Source organism: Zonotrichia albicollis, chromosome 2, assembly GCF_047830755.1.
Source record: "Zonotrichia albicollis isolate bZonAlb1 chromosome 2, bZonAlb1.hap1, whole genome shotgun sequence".
Lineage (NCBI taxonomy): Eukaryota > Metazoa > Chordata > Aves > Passeriformes > Passerellidae > Zonotrichia > Zonotrichia albicollis.
Genome location: NC_133820.1, coordinates 62,198,843 through 62,222,329, shown reverse-complemented (window position 1 = coordinate 62,222,329; position 23,487 = coordinate 62,198,843). Strand labels below are relative to the sequence as shown.

The window sequence follows — 23,487 nt, the reverse complement described above, 5'->3', positions numbered from 1 at the left end:
TTCTATACTGCAACAGGGATATTTAATGCAGCAGCTAATACTGTTTGAAAGGGCTTTTCAGCTTTGAAAACAGACATAAGTAGCTCCTGTATTAAATAGCTTTTACTTAAAGTTTTTATTTATTTGTAAGATGTAAATAAGCTTATCTGTTTGAGGTGCCGTGTTTCAAAACTTGTAAACAAACTTTAAAACTGCTGGTGTCCCTTACTTCAGAGGGTGCTTTTTTGTTTAACAAGGTCATCTCCTATCGAGGATAAGATTTATTCGTAACTTTTCAGAAAAATATCTTAGAAGAAAAGGCTGTTTTGGCCCCAGCTGTGAGGTGAAAAAGGGTAGACAAGAATATTTTTTCTGGAAAGGGGAAAAGAGTTCCCACCCAAATAGATCTAAACTAACTGGAACTACAGCGTATAAACACCCCGGGGCTAAATCCTACCCTCAGTTACACTGATGTAAGTCAGGTTTAAGTCTACTGTAGTTAATAAAATTACTCCTGATTTAATTAAGGATAGAATTTGGTTGCACATTTCTTAATAATGAAAAAGCCCCATGGTTCTTTCCAAAGTGCATTTTATGTTAACAGATTATTAAGGACTTGCTTGAAAATATGTTAAAATTAATTGAAAACTCACACTGTGATGCATCTTTTGTCGTGTACTTGTAGCCTTCTTTGAAATTAGCACAAAAGCCAAAATGAGATATTGTAAGCAATCATATTATTTCTTGTTAGCAGGTTCTCAGATAAGGTTTGCATTGCTCATAATTTCATGCTTGTTTCACTTCAGTGGCTTGTATTTAGGGTGATATGCTTTAATCCTAGAAAGGTTTGTGGAGCTCCAGCCGAGTGCAATAAGATTATATTATCTATAGCAGAAAAGTGTCAAAGTTCTGTACAAGACCCCAGACTGTCTGATTGGGAGTGAAACTGTTCTATTACAAATTGTACAGAAAAAATTACTCTTGTTGCTGTGGTTTTAGTGTACGAGTTAGAAGCAGAAGCATTGGCTGCTGACTGAGAAAAAAAAAACAAAAAGTAAAACCCACTCACTATTATGGCCCAATATGGATGACAAAACACTGTAGCATGTGTGGGAAAATGGCTGCAGTCCAATGTCTGGAACCATTTATCTTCTGGTAGAGTCTGGAAGATGACTGTTTTATGTATTTTACAGAAATCCCTGCTGATTGATTTCATTTACTTAGGAGGAGGGGTCACAGTGACTGATGGCAGGGACAACTGGGGCAAAAAGTGAATTCTTTGCATTATCCTGACATCCTGTTCTGGTTTGGTTTATTGGCACCTTTTGAAGGGACCATGCTGGACATGTCTTGCTGCTGCATCTGCTACTGCACGCAGCCAGAGGTTTGCTGCTTTTTTCTGGGTCTCAGCAAGCTGAGTGTTGCAAGTTGTGCTTCCACTAATGCCAGGCACATTTTGGAAATTATGATTTGCAGAGGCTTGAAGAGGAATGGACAGAAATGGGTGCAGGTCTCTGTAACCTGCCAGAAGCTTGGCTGATGGGTGAGTGCTGTTACTGCAGAGGGAGGAAAGGCTTTGTGAAAGGTCTGGGGGAAAGTCTGTTTTCAGTGCAGAAACAGCTTGTCCCTCTTTAGCACAAGAGATTAGTATGCTGGGATGATGATACTGTTTTTTCTGATGTTTGTTGCTAAAATACCCTCAATTCCTGTCATTTTTTTATTTATATGGAATAAAGAGCTTGCCAAGCACATTAGAAACAACAGAAATATGCTGTATATCAGTGCTATTCATTTATCTCTGTGTTATTTTTGTGTGTGCTCTGATGGCCTGTCTGTCAAGGTGTTTGCCTTCAAATCAATTCAGCTCACATCACAGCATGACAGGCACTTGTTATATACCAGGCATGTCTACAGGCATTTGCTTTCATGTTGCAGGGAGTGAGTGCCAAGATTTTCATATGATGAAATGAAAGGGTGGGGGATATGTTTTTTAGTCAGTAAGTACACTGCTACTGTGTTAACAAAAATGGAAAGGAAAATGGATTTTTCAGTTGACAATACCACTTCATTTGACACCCTTTAGGCTCTTCACTGTGTTCTCTACTAATGATTACAATGCCAAGTCCAATGCAGGATTACAAACCTGGGGAAAAAGAAAATTATTTGCGTGTCCCCCATCACATCCAGTTTCCCAGACATAACCACATAGTACAGTCAAGACATTTTTCACTGAAAGAGAAGAAAAGAGAGAAAGAGAAAGAGAAAGAGAAAGAGAAAGAGAAAGAGAAAGAGAAAGAGAAAGAGAAAGAGAGGGAGAGAGAAAGAGAGAGAGGAAGGGAGGAAGGGAGGAAGGGAGGAAGGGAGGAAGGGAGGAAGGGAGAGAAAGAAAGAAAGAAAGAAAGAAAGAAAGAAAGAAAGAAAGAAAGAAAGAAAGAAAGAAAGAAAGAAAGAAAGAAAGAAAGAAAGAAAGAAAGAAAGAAAGAAAGAAAGAAAGAAAGAAAGAAAGAAAGAAAGAAAGAAAGAAAGAAAGAAAGAAAGAAAAGAATCTTGTAATGTACCCAAACTACTGAGGAAATTTCCTATATTTACCGAATATTTTTATGAGAGCAGTAGAAGCAGTTAAGCACTGTGCTCGAACAGTATCCTAAGAATAAACTCAGCATCACCTCTCTTCTGGACAGCATCCTGCCATGCACTATCATTCAGCCTACTCAGCTTGTTCTTTGGCCTCACTGCTCCTCATGCCATCTTGATGTGCGCTCATTTTCTATCTCTGTGTTTTGAGGATGTTCTTATGGCTATCATACATGTTGGTTTTATTCATGTGTTGACCTGTGATTTTGATTTTCAAGTTTACAGAAATTTAGATTAGTTGTAACCTTTTCTATTTTCTTAATTTCCTTCACTTCCTTCTCAGACACTATGTGTTTTGGTTATCCTCCCACAGAAGAGTTCCTTGTTGGCACCCTCACAGAGGCATAGCTGCTTTTTCTTTTCATTACTTTAGTTTGAACCTTTCCTGCTTTTTGGTATGTCTAACTCAAGAGAACAGTGGGTAGTGCCATGAGTTCCAGAGGAAGGTGCCAATTGCCTTCCTTGGTTATGCCACTGAGCTGCCTGATGATCCAGAACAAATTTAGTGTCCCAGTTACTTTTTTTAGATCTGTCTTTATCACAGGGTTCTTGATGGGGTCTCTCTTCCTTTAGAGGGAGAGTTCTGGTAAACTCCACTGTAAGTCCAGTGTCTCCCTTTAATCTTGAATTTGGGCAGGAGGGGAAAAGAATGGTCTGAGCTGATGCAAGTTTGTTTTTCCATCCAATGGGACTACATTCTTCTAGTGATTTGGAGCACGTTTGAGGACTTTCAGCCCCTAATCATTCCTCTTCCATAACGATTGGTAGGATGGTGTGGTCAGGCTCCAGCCCTTTAGTCGGCTGCCCATGCAGTCCCTACATTTTTATTAATCAGCTCTTAAATCTCTTCATTACATGGAATCGTTTTTCATGTGGCCACCACAAAAGTGCCTTCCTGAGAGTCCAACTTCTTACAAATAAAATATCTCAGACCATAGTTTAGACACATTATCCCATTTTTGAAACAAATTTTGTCCGTTCGTTCTTTGTAATATAGCACATGACAAGCATGGGGCGGGTGGTGGAGCTACAGCTGCCTCTTGATTTCTTATCAGATATTGATAAAAACAGTAAATTAGATTAAACAAAAAAAAAAAAAAAGAGCTCTGTAGGCTGTGGAACATTATGAAACCACCCACTGAATGTCTGCGCAAGACATACGGCAACAGCCAAGCTGTTATGTGCTAAATGAGTTCAGAGTGGGGGCCAGCTGAATGCAGTGCATAAGTGATTTACTTACTCATTTATAACCCTAACCTAGCATCGTGATTGTTTGCTGTTCTGTAAAAAGGATGACTTTGTGTGACCCTTTAAAGCCTTCAGCATTAAGTAGTATTAAGTTGATGGCTACTTGTTTTGTACCTTCAGAGAAAAATTATGCATAAATCAAGGAGGCTTTCCTTGTAATGCACTCATAATCCTCACAAGCAAAACTCCCACCCAAAACCAGTGATCAAACATGGTTTCTTGAACTCAGAAAGGTCACCTCATAAAAAAATATGGAGGTATAATATTCAGGCCACCCAGGCAATTTTTTTTTCTTGACTAGAACATTAATTAAGTCACTGTAAGGTTAAAATAATAATAATTCTGATGTAAGCAGATAAAATACAAGGAAGCTACATTAAATTCAGTTTCCATCCACCAAACACATCTAGAAGAGATAAGCTCACTTGCTGTTTAAACATTTTGCACAGGGACAGACAGAATGGGCTGAGGTTGAGTCCTGAATGTTACAGGGTTTATGTATTTAAATCAAGCCCTTAGCATTGTTTTTATTCCTTAATTACTTCTGGTTTGTTGATTTATTGATGCTTTTGAAAGCAAGTAGACTCAGTAAAACAGAATCATTCTGTCTTATGTAAAATTTCCTCATATCTGTGGATGTTATAGACAGAAAGAAAGGACTGATGGAGGGAACTTCTGTGGAGATGGTAAAACAAGTGGTAGATGTCTCTAAAAGGTGGAATTGAGCTACTGAATTGCAAATGAATGGAAGGTCTTGTGAAATCACTAATTAGGGCTGTCTCAGTTCTTGCAATCTGCCAGTGCAGCCAACAGTTTAGGCAGGAGCCTGGGAACCAGCAATCCTGCAAAAGGGGTTGGTGGCTGGAGCATCTTCATGGAGTGTTGCTGGGAGAAGTAATGCTGAACTCACCCCTTCAGTGTGGCATGGCCCTCCCATTTGGGGGTGACTTTATGGGAAATAGGAGCACTGTGTGCTTTAGCTCTTGTAATACAGGCTTTGAGCAGAGACAAAAACTGCAAATGACAGTCCTTTGCCAGTCATGAGCACTTTTGTGCCATTGAAAAGTCACAACATGGTCTCAACTGGCTTTGTTTCAGGGAAATACTTGGAGACTGCACCTACTTTCTGCTGCCCATGTCCTTGGGGCCCCCATTTCTGTACCTAAACTCCAGTTCCAAGAAGAAGCTGTGCATCTTCTTTTCCGGGGCAGCAGAGCATAGCATTGAGGCATTGCTCTTTCTGTGTCTCTCCTGTGTCTGTGCATCCCAGCTGGTACACCTAAAGCAGAGGATGGGCCCTCACTTGTCACGGAAGGGTTCAAAAGATTAATAGAGGCATAGAATGGTTTGGGTTGGAAGGAACCTTAAAGTTCATCTAATTCCAAACTCCTGCTGTGAGAAGAGACACTGTCCACTAGATCAGGTTGCTCAAAGCCCCACCCAATGTGGCCTTGAGCACTGCCAGGGATGGGGCATCCACAACTTCTCTGGGCAGAAGAATTAGAAGATTTGTTCAGGAGATGTTTAATTTGTCACATCCCTCCACTAGTGGCTAGTGACTTGCATGAGCAGCTCTGTTGAATTAATTTGGTTTGCAAGACCATGTACACAAGATAACCAAAATTGAATGTGGTTGATAGAGGCACAATGATGTACACGTCTCTTGTGTTTCTGAGCCACTGAATTCAAAATGTAGATTTATGTTAATATTTAGCACTTACATAGTGCATTTAATCTCCATAGGCCTGCAGGAACGTGTCTAATTTATACATCTAAATTAATAGAGGTAATCACACGTAGCAGTCAGTCTTTTCATCACTTAACCCAATGAGGAATGAAGACACTGTTTTGTTTGGACTATAATTGCTTACACATACCTGACAATACCATCCCATATTCTCAGTTCTTTGTAAAAACACCATGGGTTTGCAGTTACAAGAATATTTCAGACAGCTGCATAATGAGTTAGCTCCATTTTTTAACTGAACTGAAAATTAGGAGGCAGATCTCAGTGGGATATCTCCAGAGGAGTTTTTCAGTGAACTTAGAGCTAAACCAGTTCATTTTTAAAAATTGTCTGAAAACCATCTTTCAGAAAATATGGCCTTGAAAACCTGATACTTATAATGAGCATACTTGCAGACCTCTAAGGCAGCAGTCAAACATCCTCATGCTTCATATTATTTATTTATATTACACTTCTATTGTCCACACAAACTTCCAGAGCAAATTCAATAGACAGCTATAGTTCTGCCTTGATTATTCAGCCCTGGTTGCTATGGCATCCCAGCTGGGAAAGTACCTGCCAGCTCCAGATGGCTGAGCACACAGGTGGGTGAAACATGAGCAGTAATTTGGGAGCCATGAGGTGGTGTCCTGTGACCAGAAGGTATTGTCCATGGTTTTTGCAAAAAGGGGCAAGAAGTTGTGAACGTTGCTGGGACACCTGGGCTTTATTTAGCTACAGCAAAAGAAACAGCCTGTTCCAGCAGCAAGCACATGTATTGAGAGGTTCTGGTGGTAAGCTATGAAATAATTTAATGATCTATTAAAATTAAATACAAAATCAGAGATCAGATGGAGCTGGCTGGGATCACCTGTAGTCATGCTCAATAACATCCTGCTCTGATTTGTTCCAGTCAGATCACTGAGATTATAACAGTTGTTGAATAAGGCAGCAGAGCTGAGCTTGCAGGTGAAAAACACATACAGTGAGAATTGTAAGACCTTTGAAAAGAAAATCCTTTCTTATTTAGTCTTTGTACTGAGAGCTTGCCCCTTAAAGTCTGCATAATATAATACAGATAGGATCTAGAAATTCAATTTTTTTAAGTCTAAACTATGTTCAGGATCCATATTCAAATGCTTTGAATGAGTTTTAACTCCCATCAAATTGTCACTGTTTTAAATCACTTTTATAGCAAGAATAAATTTTCACTGAAAGCAGTTTTTTGCAACATTTCTTTTCCAGTTAAAAAAATAAAGAACAAGAACAAAGACTACCAAACAAAATGCAGCTTGTCTAAGATCTCATAAAAGCTCTTACACAAGAATCTATCAAGCCTGGGAAAATATGTGTTCTTTTGTAAAAACATATTTTTCCTTGAAGTCATTGCTAGATTACAAAAGTTCACAAAACATATTGGTATGTGTATGTGTTTATGTAAGACAGACCTCTGTATTTCACTTTCTCATGTCGTTGTTGCCTTGACAACTGTATTTTATTGATTAGTAGAATGTATGTAATTTGGTTCAGAGCTGCATCATCTTACAAGGTCATTTTTCTTTGTGAGAAGTTGTTTCATTTTCTTATTCTCTGAGTAAAAGTATTTTTCTGATATGAGATATAATGTTCTTTTGATCCTTTTGGGGGTGTTTCTCAGTTACTCAAAACCCAACAGAATTTGACAAATGCAAGCTGATAAAGTCATTAAATACATTTCTACTGATACATGCATTTCTTACTCGACTTCTTTTGCTGCATATGTTAGCCTAGCATCTAATCTGTAACTTCACTGGTAACCAACTGGAGACTCTATCCATGCAATTCCAGCTATTACATACCTTCAGGGTGCTTTTCCTCCAGAGATCTGAAGTTCCAAGTAGTAACACTTCTCAGGATCTCTTTGAACTAGATATTAATATAGAATTTATTTGACACTTATATAAGCTGTGATGTGAAAAGCTTCCCCCAAAGAGTAAATAGTACTGAGAATAGCTCCTGAAATTGAACTGCTATACCCTTATTCTACCCGTTGTGGGTTTGTCAGACCTATGGGTTAGTTCCTGACAGAGGACTGTATCATTTAGCCAGCCGGTTGTCCCATTGCCAGTCCTGTTTCTGTAAGTGCTGGTAAGGTTTATGAGAAATTTTGGTCCTGGCCTCAAGATTTTTCCTTTTCACACAAACTGAGCAGGAGAGAGGATGGAAGGAGTAGGTGGGACGTTGTGTCTGGGTTCAGATTGTGCCATGGACTGATTATGTGTACAGCTGGAGGATTCACATATCTGGGTTTGCCAGATCTCCTCCTGCTTTGGTTTTGCTCTTCCTCTCTGTGTTTATTTGTCTCATGGTTTATGAGTATCACAGGAGCCAAGAGCAGTCAGGGTATGCAGCTTCCTGGATGAAATCAGACAGGGGCACAACAAGAAAAAAAATAGGCCAAGGAGAAGGACGAGGAGTACAAATAATGGATGGGAAACTAATGAAGGTCAGCCAGATGTTGATGTAAAAGCTGTCCTTTTTTAATGTACAACTGAAAGCATAGCCATCCCTACAGTCCTAATATTAACAATTTACAAATTACAGCAGTGATTGTATTTAAATGTCATTCAGAAGGTAAATGATGGGAATGAGTTGTCAACACACATAAGAAAACAAGTCTGAAAATCTCTAGTGCTTTCTTTAAATATAATAGTTCCTGACAATTAAATATCCCATTGGTTGTTATCTAAATATTTATCTTCAGTGAAATTACAAGAAATCCACAGTCAGAGAAACTCCACACTCTTCTGTTCTCTGTTGTAAAAGTTAAATTATGTTCTATATTTGAAAAAGCACTTGTTTCCTGGGTCTATTCTGTTGTATTTTTATGGGTAACTTTGAAAAAAAGGAAGAGAAAAGAGTCTGCCATTGATGGCAAGCAGGACAAAGGCACTGTTACTAGACTGCACTTTTGGAGGTTGTTTACCGTGCTAAGTCAGAGACCATAATGTAAAATAACGTTTTTAATATTTTGGTTTAAAACATACAGCAACAGGTCTTCCTAGCAACAATGCCCCACCTAACAGAGAGCTTCATTTTCTTGCAAGGATCCTGCAGTCTTACATGGATTTTTTAGGTCATTCGTTGGCAGCAACAACACTAATTCATTCCAGAGGAAAGTCAGGCCCACTATAATTAGCAATACCATGGTATTTGTCTGAAAAATCAAGAAATAGTGGCATTTGCTAGAGAGACTATGTGTCTTGTGGGAAACCCACATTATTTAATTCAAGATTTCGGTACCTTGGGTTAAGCAGATGGTCCAGTAAATTTGTCACAACTGCTTGTACAGTCTAAGAGCAGCAGTTGCTTACTGAATATCTGAGGAGAAAGATCTGTTCCCCCTTTCCATCTATCCATCCATCTATCAATCCATCCACCCACCCAAGGATGATTCAGTCTGCCTCATCCAAGTAAATACCTCTTCCACTGGGATTATAGAGGAACAATAGGAAATAAATGCTGGCAGCTCCATGCAGTTGGGTTTTACTCATTTGAAGATGGATGTGACTTATCTTCCTCTTGCATAATAGCCCAAGAATTAGAGCACTCCCCTCAGAGAGAGGCAGTCCTGGGCTCTGCTTGTTCTGAGTGTGTTGAGCTCACATCTCCTACATTTAACTCAAGAGATAAATTCCTTCCTTCATAGGATGACCATCCGTAAGTCTCTACACTTTTGGTTTTTTATCCTTTCCTTTTCTGCCTGTCTGTGAGGACTGTAAGCTCTGTAGGGCACCAGTTAGTTTGTCATTAAACATTTGAGCATCACTGACTCTTGCAAGGTTCTGATTTTGGCTTTGTAGTGAAATATAAATGATGACAGCAGTTGTGCAGTTTTTTCTCTTCACACCACAAAAATGCTGAGGAAAAGCTTTGTTCTTGTGAATGCATTACATATTTTTGGCTGGTATGGATAAAATTTGGGCTTTGTACAGCCTTTCATTGTGAAATGGTTTGTGAAGCAGTGGATGGGTCTGCAGAGATGTTGGATTTAATGTGTATTTGGGGAATTGCTGGTTGCTTGATGGTTTGATATGGTCATGCTTATGTCCTCATTTTTGTTGTCTCTTCTAGAGACATTCATGCTGGAGCTTGTTAGATCTGTAGGACTGGGAAATATGATGCTCCAAGGCCCTTTCTTGCCGATTACTTTTAGGAGATTTTTTGGACCTAGGCAAGTATACATGTATCTGAGGGCAGGGGTAGGCTGCCTACCTACAGTAGAGGTCCTACTCAGTGTCACAGCCCCTCACTGTCTTTTTCTTTTGGAATTTCTAAAGAAGAAAGCAGTGGGGGAGTGGGACAGATGGGGCTGAGAGCAGTGTGAGGACATTGTGCTGTGGGGACATTATGTGGTCACTCCTGCAACACTGGCGAAGAATGCAGCAGTGATGTGTTCCTCTCATGAGTCATCCTGGAGCTGCCAAAAATTGGAACAGCCCATTACCCAGGAATGACTGGTGGTTGACCTTTATTTCCATCTTAGACATTATTGTAAAATTGAGCGAAATTAATTTCTGCTTTCTGAGCTCTGACATCAGTGCAGCCTGATTTCCTATGAATTTGGATTCCTTTCCCCCACTTCACTGAAAACAAGTCCTTCCCCTCCTCCATGTCACTTCCCAGATCTCTCTCTCATCCCTTAAATGTTTGCAAGAGAAGTGGTACAGACACTGATGCTGCTGCAGAATGTTGTATACTCTGCAGCCAGCTGTCTGCTGCCTCTCAGCATGCACAGTGGGTCACCCCACAAATGCCTTTCCCTTACTGGAGTGCTAATTTTTATACTTTCCTCTCCTCAGCACCAGCTTTTCTAAAATGTAATATCTTTGAGATATGGCTCCTCCTGTCAGATTTGACTGAAACTGGACAATAAATTCTGAAATTGTTTTTGGGGGTAGTAGAATGTCCCAGAGAGACAGATATTATGAATATTATTTCTTTAAGAAGCAGTTATACAAATATACTGTAATGCATGCAGAAATTAAAAGACTTATGAAGAAGTTAGTGGGTAAAGCTCTGTGAGTTGTATTGTGAAGGAAGACATAAAAGGAATATATTTTTAGCTTTCCTGTAAATGTTTTTAATTATTATAGTGAAAAATTGTTGAGCAATTCAAGAATTGAGTTGCTTCTCCATCATGAGGAAAATGTGGGACTCACCCTGCCTGTTCATCTCTAATGTGTTCCAACCCAGGCAGTGATGAATTTGGTCTGAACTTATCAAGCATAGTAAACACCTGTACAGCTCACAGATGGTTAACATTCTATCAGTACATGGCACCTATGAAAAGACAGTTGTTTTGGTAATTTACTACTTTTAAAAGTGGCAAACTATTAAAAGTGTTATCAACTCCATGTGCTCATTTTATTAAATAATATTTAAGAGGTAGCTATAGTCAGATTTGGAAGTCCAGAGTCTGCTTTTTAGAAAAAGATTCTCGCTATGGTTAGGACATAAAATTTTAGTTAGTGGCTAGTGCAGGTTTTTCCAGTAGAAAATAACTTGCAGAATGGATCTAAAAAACTTACACATTTTTTTTTTGTATTAATGGATTTAACAATTAATAAATAAATATTAAATAAATAAAGATAAAAACCCCACAGTAAAGCTATTTATTATATTTCAGTTAGGGATCATCCATCTTAACGTTCCTGGGGTCTCGTTTGTGATGTTGTCATTTTTCATTTTTTCATCTCCTGAAAGCAATATTTGCCTTAGGGGTATGGAATCATTGTGATAAAAATGAGCTGGTGCTACTGGTCTCATGGTTAATTGCCGTCCTTCAAGCAGCTCCCTTAGCATTCAGCCCTTCAGGCTGCTTTGAAAGGGGCTTTATGTTTACCACAGATGCCCTGATGGCTTCCAAAATGATGGAGGAGAGCATTTTGCCCTTTTCATTTTGAGGCATCATAAAGTCTTGGAGACTTTTGAGGCCAATTGCCAGATGTGATTAAAAATTAATGAAACAGAACAATTGTACCTCATCCCCTTGACAGACACTTGAGTAAGTGCTTTTTCTAAGACTACTTTTCTAAATTATTCTTTTTACATCTCTATTTTTCTCTCATCTGACCACAATGACATCTTCCTTAGCATTTAAAATGGAAAACAATAGTAGAGGACATTTGAGGATTTTTTTCATGCAGTTCCCTGCAAGTTCTGTTTGGATTTTGTTCATCACACATAGGATGAACTATCAAGACAGACTGTAAACTGAAACATGGAACTGAGGTATAAGTGACGAAGATCTGCTGCTGTTTAGTGCTACAGAAGGTGTCTTTGGTAAAGCTCACACTCAGTGTGTGCAAGTTGAAACATTTTCCAAAAAATAATCTGGGGGGTTTTTTTGGGATAAGCCTACACTGCTGTCCTTCAAGGCCGGTCTGTATTGGAACAGAGACTAAACATCATCTTTTCAGTGTTCTACTACCTCAGCCTTCAAATATTCTAAAAGAAAGGAAGTAGAAAAGAGCAGGAAGTGGGGAGGAGTGTGGTCTCCTGCACTGATTCTTTGGAAGGTTATTGGGGAATATCAGTGCTCAGGCCCTGAGATGGAAAAAGCAATAATTTGACAAAAAATAATTAACTAATACTAATTAATGCTTCTTTACTACTTTGTGTGTGCTGTGGATTGCAGACACCAGCTAAATGTAGAGACTTGTTTATACATAGAGAGATTTTGTTCTTTGAATTCTGTCAATTTTTTCAAAGAGCTATAAATAAACAAGTATATATTTGACTGAATACCTTTCTTTGCCAAAGCAGAGAAACACAATCGTCATTGTCTGTGAACTATTCACAAGGTTTTAAATTCAAAATATTTTAGGGCTAAATGCTGGTGTTTTTACCGATACTAAACAGGAATGTACTCTTCAGGTTATTCATTAGTAGTGAGAGTGTCTGGTGTTTGATTAAAATATTCATTCTGAAATATTGTTTTGGAGAGGCATTTATCACTAAAATTATAATTTAGGGATTTTTTTTTTTTAATTTGGAAGAACATACTCCTGGCTGGTCAGACACACGTTTTGTTCATTGTGCCCTGTGAGGGATAACCATGGGCTATTTAGAAGACAGTGTTTGCCTGACACAAATATTGCTCCCTTGAGAGCAGACTTTCATGATAATTCATCACATTATCATGGCATAAGTACGCACAGTTACTCAGTCATTGCAGTTACGTAGTTCCCCCCAACAGGATACTGTTAAATAAACAATGTTATTTGAGGAATTGGCAATTCCCTCTTCTGAGCTTCACCCAAAGTATATTCTCATATTTTCATTCACTGGTGGTTTTTCTTCCTGGAATCTGCTCTTCTGCCTTCTGAAACTTACAGTTGTGCAGATTCCTGATCCAAACAAACCTGTGGTAACTTGGGGAGATCTGCACTTTTGTATTCATCAGAAGAAGTGAGGGTTAACCAGTCTGAGCACTGCAGGTGAGGTTATCATCCAGCAGCCCTTACACACCATGGAAAGCAGCATTGCCTGAAATGGCACTATTTCTGTGAGCAGGGATGCAAATGGTGCTGAGATGCCTGCATGGCAGGAATATAGGATACTGCTTGCAAGAAAAGAAGAGAAGTTTATGGGGTTTCTGCCACAGGTGTGGCAATCCAGAGGTAGTCAAGTGCAAGGTCTGGAAAAGTAAGCACTGCCTTCCAGGCTCACACTGCTCAAGTTAATGTCTCCTCCTGGGAACAGAGCTGGAACTGTATCATCAAAACATCAACTTCAGCAAAGAGCTGTAAATTTGCCACCTAGCTGGTTTGAGACCAAAGCAACCTACACCTGTTTAGTCAGGTGTATCTCAGAAAATGTCCTGAATCCAGGATTCCTCTAAGGAAGAGTAAATATTAGTCCTGCAGCTTTTGACAGAGAGTGGATTAGATGAACTTTCACTCTCCGCTTTGGCCTTATTTTCCATGGTTTATTTAATCTTCTTAGATGAAGCCTTTTTAAAATAAAATTTAGCATGGCCATCCTTGGGAAGAGAAAAAGCCAACTCTCTTTATTTTTTTTCAAACTGGTCATTCTGCAGGATGTGGCTGCAGTTATTATCAGTCCCAGTACATGAGTCAGATGGTGGCATTATCAAGTTATTCCTTACTCTGTGTTTGCATAAGATCCAGTGAAGAAAATGTGGCTGCCCTCACAGGCAGTGGAGTTCAACATTTTCCTAAATTTAGTGACAGCGCACATGGAGGAATGAAATTTGACAGAGACTCACTGAAGTATCCTGAGCATTAGTGGGATAGCTATGAAAACTAAGACAGTAAAAAACACAGTTGGAGAGCCAGAAAGAAAAGATACTTGTGAAAATAAAACCAAAAAGGAGCCCAGCAGTAAGGAATTCTCTATTTTGTTGAAAATACAGGAGAGATGAAGAATGTGTGATTCTTTTTCTGATCTGCTTCTTACATAAATAGTACAATGCATGCCTTATGGCACAATCCAGCAAAGCAAGCATGGAAATAAATGTTAGACACATTTAGGTGCAGTGATTTCAATGACAAAAACCTGTTGAAAATTTTCATCAGAAGAACAAGCTTATTCCTTAAGACAGTAAAACTGCACTGTTGGACCCCTTAGAACAGGACTTTAAATTTATCTTTTCCTCAGAAGAAAATTACTTTACGTATATCCTTTGATTGTAATCTAGGTTACAGGAATATACTGCTGTAAAAATATAGCATTACTGGAATTTTCCAAGTCTCAAAATAATTTAGTGTCCAAATACATACTTTATCTGATTTATGGCTTCACAGCCATGTCTAAGCCAGTAGTGCCAAATAAAATTTTCTTTACTGTGATATGTATGCTGTTCTTTTTAAGGTATTTGGAATGATGTCTAACATTTAAATTAAGCAAAAGTTTCCTCCTAAAAATATTCTCCTATAGTTGTATTTTTAATGTGCAATTTCATCTTTTACATTTTTAAAGTGTAACTTCACTTCTTACAATATCAGTACTCAAGCATATCTGTGATATACTTAACAAAATCAAGGACCCAGTACATGCAAAAAACATGAAGTCATGTCCTACAAGGGCGTTTTTTTTCCTTAATATCATTGTGAAAGTAGTTTTCTGTACTTCAATAATTTACCAATTCCATTCAATTAATATCTCTCAAGAAAGCAATCAGACAAACAAAAGAAAAAGAGTGAATTTGCCCTCAGCTTCTCATATATGAGCAGCTTCCTGACACCTATGTAGAAATGTGTAGTTGAAATAACATTTGCATAAATTCCATTTAGTAAGAATGCATTAGCTGATGCAAGGAATGTGAGGACACTTAATCAAACAGTAAATAGCAATGCATGTCTAAGCATTGATCAGTTAATGCAGACATTGTCAGAAGAATTAAATAGATCATGATGTCCTTTTGTTCTTTCTCTTTATTTAGTATAAGATGCTGTTGCTTTCTAAATCTCCTCAGGGTCTTTAATAAAGAAAGATCTCTTCACTTAATTTTGACAGCTGCGTAATTGGGGTGCTAAATCATCCTCAGGATGTAATCAAAATGATTCTACTATGTAACAATTCTCTGGGTTTTCTACTTAGTTTAGAGCAGAAGGGAGAGATTTTGGTAATTGCAATCTCTTGTATTACCTTAAAAGTCAAGCATTGATCATTATAATACAATAGTTATAGTGTAGAAGATCTCCAGGTCACGTGTAAATAAATGTAATTCAAAATTCAGAATAACCACGGTAGTAGATATAATTTCAGTGTCTGATTCACAAAGACAGTTTAACAGAATAATAGGATTTGGTTTGCCAGAATCAAATCACAGACCAGTATCAGAATCTGGGAAAAAAATTCAGTAAATCTGACACTCAATCATTATTTTAGCTACATAAAATGCATCAAATAACTACCTGAACTCTAGACTCTGTTTATAAAAAGTCACAGGATCTGTGCACCAGCACTTTCCATGCTTATATGGGAAGGTGATAGCAGTGACTGTAAAACTGAGGCTTTGTTCACAAGGTGCCCCATGCAGAGATGGGATCCAAGAGGGAAACCCCAGTCTGGGATCTCACCACCTCCTGCCCTTCCCTGCCTGCTGATCAGTGTCTTGGCCTTAAGCCCACAAGTGCCAATTGATATATTTGTTCTGGTTTCAGGTATTTCTGCTTGAAGGCAGAGAAGTTTCCTTTATCCTAGGAAATTCTGAGAAAAGGACAGTGATCCCAACACCTTTACAGTTTCGGCCTTTGGTCAAATGCTATGGTCACTAGTGTACACATCAACTGAATCCGATTTCCTGGATTTATTCTAAGAAACAACAGTAGGGCAGGACTCCAACCTAAAATCATATGCTAAGTAGGAGGGATTTCAGCTAATGTTAACCCTTGGAGTTATGCCAAACTGCTAATTCAAGTGCTCAGTGCATGGTAAAGTTCCTGTAAACTCTGCAAAAGAGCAGCTCAGCTTAGAAGTGGTGCAGAGAGGTACATGGAAGTTCAGCCAAGCCCGGTGGCTTGTGGACACTGCAGCATCCTCCTGGAAATGACCTGCCCATGCTCTCTGAGAACATTTTTCCTGCAAACAGGCTATATGCTAATTTCTTGATACACCCTCAATTTCCACTGTATAATAGCACTAATGACCTTGACAGAAAGCATTTCCTAGGGATTAATAACCATTTGAGATTTAATGACCTGAGGCTGTGCCGCAGGCCATCAACTCCTTCAAGCTGCTCATTAAATTCTTAGGGTACACAGTCTGCTTCAATCACTCCTGCTTAAGCATTTGCTCAGTGTCACCTAATAACAATATTCTCCCTGAGGTATTTCCTCTTCAGAGGCCCTGGAAATGTGTTTGTCCTTAAGACTTTTGGGAAAATAACTCATCATTAATTTTTTAGATGATTTGTGTTTCAAGTCAGAGCATTTACTCAGGCTGTCACTGAGCTCTTGGTGTGAGGAACTCAGTAAAAGTCAGACAGTTAAATTCATAAATCGCACCTTGAAATATAAACTATTTGTTCTAGTTGCTTACAATCTCATAATATAAATCAAGAGCCAGTAGCCTCCAGCATCGAAACACTGGTGGTTCAGCCAAAGGTAAACTTATTTGAGAGGTGATTTTGGACAGGCTACCACTTTCTAGCAAAGACTGACTTCATACTGGTTCTAAAAGACACCCCAAACTCAGATCTGTGCAGAGGAACAATAGAGAGCAATTGAAGGAGAAATGCTCCAACAAGCCAATTTCTCTCTGATGAAATCATAAGTCAAAGATGGTGTACTGTCCCATGTTATGGTACATACTTGTGAAGGGTAAACTTGTTTTTCTGTTGAAGATTTTTCATTTAAGGGAACATTCTTCCCTTATTCAGATGGCACCAAGCACAATTGGATCTTAGTTAAATCTGCTGCTGTGGTGTTACATCGTGTTCCCTATTTATTTGTGTAAGAGTGCGGTGCAGCATGCCAAATAGGCATGGCACAAACAAATTGCTTTTTCTTCCCAGGGTTTCAAAACTGAGAGAGAAGAAAATGCTTGGGGAAGAAGGCAATCAGCAACAGTTATGGGAAGCTGATACAGCAGGCATGGTGCAGAGTGATGTGTCTACAAATCAGTTATATTGTCTTCACATCAATTACAAGAATCTTCTACTGAGGCTCTGCCAGGATCACATTCTCACATTAGTCCCTGTTGTGCACTGAGCAATCAGCTCCCTTGTTATGTCTGGGGAGAACTAGGAACAGGGCCCTTAGGGAGCTGGAAAGTGGAGATGCCTACCCTGCTGTCTGGGAAGACCTGCCCTCAACCTGATTTTAACTTGGAACCAGCCCTGTGCTTTGAGCTAACATCTTTGTCCAGAGGCTTCCCACATATTTAGGGAAAGAAAAGCATTTTCTTCTGGCAAAGTCTAAAGTGCAGGGAGTTGTTTATAAGCTTCAGATACTTTATCTTATAAAACAATTAAGAAAACATGGGTACCAAGAATGTATAGTATCAACTGCAACGGGGGAATCTTGATAATTGGAGCTTAATTCTAGTGAGATAAACCTATAACACATGTATACTGACACATATATGGAATATATACATAGAGATATATATGGAATCCAGCAGGTGAATTGTTCATCAGTGAGGCATTGTGGTGATTAGGGGGTGAACAACATAAGTACTTACTTGGTTGTTTATGTTTCAGATTAGTGGATTTTGAGGCCAGGTAGCTAATCCTATGATATGCTTTGTGTGGGAAATACATGCTGTTTGTGGTAAACACAGAGCACCTACACAGGAATGTTCCGACATAAATCTCAAATCCCATTGCAAACATGGATACAGATCACTACACCACCACTGCAAATGGTGACTATCAGGTGCAAATAAGTGAAATTAGGGACCTTAAGTCACACCATACATTAGTGGGATGTGCCTCAAAGAAGAATCTCACTGGAAATGTCTTTAGCTTTATCTGCCTGTACATCCCATATTTTCTGTGTAGACCACAGAGAAGAATGAGCTCTTTCTGTGCACAAGCCATTTCACCTCTTTCACACATTAAGAGAAATATTTTAAAGGAAGTACTTCCTTCTCTCCCTAGCCTTCAGTAGCACCTAGGATTAATAGTTCCAATGTAGTTGCAGATAGGTGAGATGATTTCCATTCTTTATCTCCAAAAATCCCCATGAATGTTGATAAGCATGATGGAAGGCAGGTCATCTAAATATTGAAGTTCTGACATGTCCTATTGAAGGCTGTTTTATAAAACCAGCCCCTCCTCTGAGACCATTACTGTGTGGAACATGTGGATGTGCCACTGAGCCAGCTCTGCTTCTTCTGGCTGCTGTTGGTTTGGAACAAGCGTGCCGCCTCATTCCCATGTAGATTTTAGGTGTAGGAATACAGCTCTGGTTGGAATTTCCTCTCTTAAGTCTATTGAGAATTCAAATGAGAGCCAGATGAGTTTTTCCCTGTTCATTTAGAAGAAAAATGCTAAACATCATGAGAAACTTTAAAACTCCAACACTCCCTGAAAGTCCTCACCACAATAACATTTTCCTGAAAAAGTGCTTTCCAGTGGGATTTGAGCTTGCAGGTGATAAGCGTTCATTATGTTTTTCTCCCCCTAATGAGGAAAGGCCACATTGGTAAACAATGAATGAAGGAAATTCTTTGAAATGCATCTAAGAAATAGGAGCTTTGTAGTCTCAGTTTTGAGGCTACTTTTAGCAACCTCAGACTGGCTTTGGCTTGGACTTATGGAAAGACTAATGAAAGCCCCAGCTCTCTTCCCAAAATCAGCGTCAGCCCATGAAGCATCACAATTATAATTTTCAACTTTTGCCAGTGTTGCCTTCCCTGCACATCCTCCAGTGCAGGTTAAGCAGTGGCTTCCAAGCTGATTTGTTTGGGTTATTGTTTGTCCTTAAAGATGAAGCTGTACCAGAAAATACAGAACTGTACTTTTCAGTACATCAGTGCTATTCCTTAGCAATAAGTAAGCTTTCAGAGCCTAATGCCATGGCCACAGAATACTGTGGGTAATGGGTTTCTAACTACCATTACAGTGTGAAAAACCACTGCAAAAGGCAAAGCATCAGGAAAAACATAATGAGAAACTTTAAAACCCCAACACTCCCTGCCAAACATAGCCCATCCCCTAAATCAAAATACCTTAATCATGTCTTCAGTTTCAACCAATGGTTTTAAAGCAACATGTGGGCTCAAAAGTGGTTATTAGCTGTCTTTAAGTGCCATTTTAGCTGAGATTTCATATTCAGATTTTGTCTTCTCCTTTCAAAAATTGAACGGGGCATTTTTTTTATGGTAAAATCTGTAGGAGAGTCCATCTTTCGTAGGCAGCTGCCTGCTTTCTGCTTCTGTTTCTGTCTGGAGAATAACTTATCTCATCATACTTCTGGCATATCTAAGGCTAGACCCTGCCAAAATCTGAAAGTGAAATAAACCATCAAGAAATATCAGATTCTTAAAAATGCAGACCAAGGTCAAGTCTAGAAAAAGAATACGCTTGGAAAAAAAAGTTTCCTTCAAAGCATACACAACCAAATTTCAATCTTGGTATTTATCTGCATATCTGTATGTCATTATTGTAGCTCTGGACAGCCAAAAATGTCTCATGTCTTCAGCACATACTTTCATTCTCCCAGCCTCGAGAGGACATAAGCCCAGGGCAGCCCTGGAATCCTGTACTTCATGGAGCGCATCTGGAGATGGGGAAGGGCTGATCCCAGGGGCAGCATAGCAGCTGGCAGGAGCTTCCCTGTGGAGCGGGTCTGAGTGGCTCTGTGCCCCAGGGACATCTCCCACCTTGCACTCAAGGTGACTTGCAAAGGAGGGATGTGTCCTCATGATCTCCTTCAGGGCAAGGGCAGCTGTTGCTGTTCAGAGCCTTCTCCATGACTGAATGCAAATTGGGTCAAAACAAATTGAACCTCAGGCCCCAAGATTTTGAATAGCAGCCATCTCTCATCTCTTCTTTAAACATGGTGTTTTAATGCTTTGCAGAATTACAGTGAGGCATGCTGCCTTCCATCTCCTTAATCCTCTGTAAATTTACTTCTAACAGCTACTGCCAAAATACAGTATGTCACTTGCACAGCACATGCTTCTTCTGTGATGAGCACAAAGCAGCTTCTGTTCAGAAGGAATATGTTGCAAGCCCATGAGTGACACGTTGTGAGTGTTGAAGATTATGAAACATACTCTGAAACTGAGCAAGCCATAAACACTTCATTTTTCAGAAATAGTCACTTTACCTCTGTCATTCTGCTTGGCAAGTGTGTGTGTGCAAGCTGGGTGCATCCACGTAGCACACGTGGAACAGGCATCAAGTGTTGAGCCCGTGGTGTGCCAGCCACACTGTGGAGTTCAGAGGAAATATTTCAAGTATGCACTTCAGCACTTTTCTCAGCTTTTTATAAAAACCCACGGCCTTTATTTGTTTATTTTCTCTTTGCTGGCCTCTCTCTTGGACTAAACTGACCTTAAATTATACCACGGATTTATATTCATTGATCTCCTGATGAATGCTTTCTAATTGATACAGAATCAGGTCATGGCTTAAGGCAACTTCTGACTCTGGGTAATATCTGCTGGAAAAGCAAGTGTTTTGTTTCTGTCTGTGGGCAGAATAAAAAAGAAATATCTCCAGTGTAAGAGGCCACTGGTTTGTTTAAGTGGTAAAAGAAGACAAGCTCATGCAAGGTATTCTATGTGGCCCTCATGGATTTGGACCATATTTTGAGCATAATACACACTTCAGCATATTTAGTCTAACAATTTTGCTTCCTAAGGAGGGAAGAATAATTTTTCCATTTTTAAACTGAAGTGTAAGCGTTAAGTCATGTGTCTCATTTCCCACCGAAAGTCTAGCTGGGCAAGGGATTAGTCATTTACTTTCCAAATATCTAGCTACTAGAACTGTCTAGAGACCAAACCATCTTTGCCCACAGTCAGGCCAGTCATGATTCAGTTGAGTGGGAATGTGCTCTCCAGCAGTCAGAGCAAAGGGACTCCATCCATGAGATGGCAACTGACACTATCCAAGTGACTTCCCATTAACTATGGGAAGATTAAGAAATAGTTGAAATTCATCCAGCAAGTTAAAAAGTGACAGGCTCTGTATTTCACTGACATTTGCAGAGCCAACCCTTCTGTATTCCCTTCTGTTACCCAACAAGAGACACTGAGATGAAAATAGGAGACTTGTCCTTCTTTGGTAGCTTTGGTGTCTCCTGACAGGTACTCCACAGATCCACACTCTGGCACCAGCAGGGTGCAAGCACTGGTAGGTCTCCAGCCTTCCTGTTGTCTCCTTCCAGGCTGATGTATGGAGCATAGCTGAAGGCCAGGGCCTGGCTTTATAGAGGGATAACTGCAAATATGTAACTTATCTAAGCTCTTTCATGCTATTTGATAAAAGAGCAATTTATGTCTTTCCTGCTTGTTGCTAAAAATAAGAGGGGGAAAGTGTAGAGAGTTGTTAGTCATGGATGGTGTGCTAATTATCTCTTTGCTAACTCTGCTTCATTGCTGGCAATGATTATTGTCAAATAATTACAGGGTTCCTACGAATCTGGCTCCTGTTGGCTCTGCAGTGTAACAGGGGTAAGGAAATGAGAAGTGTCAGTACTATGGATACCCAGTGTTACTTCTGCCATAGCAGAATTTCCTGTTATAGGAAACAGTTATTTTGTACAATGGCTTATTAGATGGAAACAGGCCTAGGTGAGCTGCAGAATGGAAAATCAGTATTTTTTGCTACATTAAAAATCTGTTCTCTTCTTGGAGGAGCACGTAAAACCCCCACAGCCTTCTATTTAAAAACATATGGAAAGGAAACTAAGGGCTCCAGCCAAAAGTCTAAAAATAATAACTGTACCATCATAGCCAAGTTGTCTGTTCCTTCTTTCCTCCAGTATGAATGAATAAATGTTTGTGAACAGCTATCATGTAAAAATTGTTTTAGCCTGTTTTCTGTGTGTTGCTCTGCAACCATATGGACTGCAGCTTTCATTGTAAAGGAGAATGAACAAAAAAAAATCTAATTATTTGTGTGAAGAAAAATCATGGGAGTTTGTTAGTTCACATGTCCAAAATATTTGAGTTCATTGGTAATACTGCTGCTTCTGTATCATCCCTTTGGTTGTTCAAAAAACATTTAGATGTGTATGTGTGGAGTACACAAAAATGTCTGCAGCCACCTGGTAGGAGAGGACAGGACTGGGAAAATCATAATCCAGTATGGTAAATGAGAGTTAAATGCTTTGAACATCTTTGAAAATTTGCGTCCTAGCAGTTTAGAAATTTAAATATCCTTAAAACTCTGGCCCTGGATATTGAAAGTAATCTATTCAGTAAAATTAAATAAAATTTCCATCACATGATGGATGATGGAAACTGAACAGCTGTCTGAGCAGTAGCTCCACTGCTCTCTAAAAAAAACCCTTAATTTGACTTTCCCACGTTAGTACTGTTTACATGTTAGAGAAAATTGTTTGAAAGGCACTTTCGTAAAAATGGGTGCTTTTGTGAAAACAGAGAGAGGAAAGATGTTCCTTTTTTAGTAGGTGAGTAATTGTTTCCTTTAATCTCTTTGTTTTTTCTCATGACTCTACAAAGATCAGCACACAGCCGTGTAATTAGTGGCTCTGGACTAGATCACACTGAAACACCCACTGGTGTGACTCCACTGTTCTTACTGCACTGCATAGTCAAAGCAAAGGGTAAAATTTAGTTCACAATAACATCTTCCCATAAGCATATGTTATTTCTTTCATCACTGAAATAATTTAAAAAGTTAGTTGAACCATCAAACAATGGAGGTCATCTGGCCCAACCCCTGTTCATGGCAGAGCCAGCTTTCCACATCACATCTGGCACTGCCACAGGATCAATCCAGCTCCAAAAAGGAAGGTATTCCAAGTTCAGAATGTCCAATAAAAGAAAATAATGATTTGCACAGAGGATTAATTTACTGATTTGTCATTTTCTCATAGAGTCATAAAAGACATCATGGTAGCTTTTTTTAGTTATGTTCTTACAGAAAATAGCAGCTGGAATAAAGCAATAAACAGATATGGGTGTTTGATCCTCTCACAAATAATCATAATAAAACAGTAGCTATCCACAAATAAAGTTAACCTTCATTTTGTAAATTAATTTTCACTACAGTCTTGAGTCATGATAAGATGTTAATAATGTTGATATACTCCAATGGCAACAATAGTGGTATGGTTGTGAATCAGAAAAAGACAGCTGGGTTTGTAGGTACAGGTCTTGTCTGTGCTTTCAGGATAACGTCAGCCCTCCTGCTCCTGGATTTTAAGCAGATGACACAATGTGTCATCTACTTACATTTCTTACACAAT

General features: G+C 39.2%; 1 protein-coding gene across 6 annotated transcripts in view; it reads left to right on the top strand.

Moving 5' to 3' along the window:
* Nucleotides 1-23,487, top strand: part of STARD13 (StAR related lipid transfer domain containing 13) — a 295,636-nt gene that overhangs the window by 221,111 nt on the left and 51,038 nt on the right. The window contains exon 1 of one of the 6 annotated variants that reach the window (XM_014263973.3): nucleotides 38-1,522. The exons of 4 other annotated variants lie outside the window; for them this stretch is intronic. In XM_014263973.3, coding sequence (XP_014119448.2) covers nucleotides 1,480-1,522 — 43 coding nt within the window. In that variant the 5' untranslated portion in view covers nucleotides 38-1,479. Of the gene's footprint in view, nucleotides 1-37; nucleotides 1,523-20,366; nucleotides 21,405-23,487 lie in introns of those variants that run through there. One more of the 6 variants, XM_074535323.1, reaches the window with a different exon arrangement.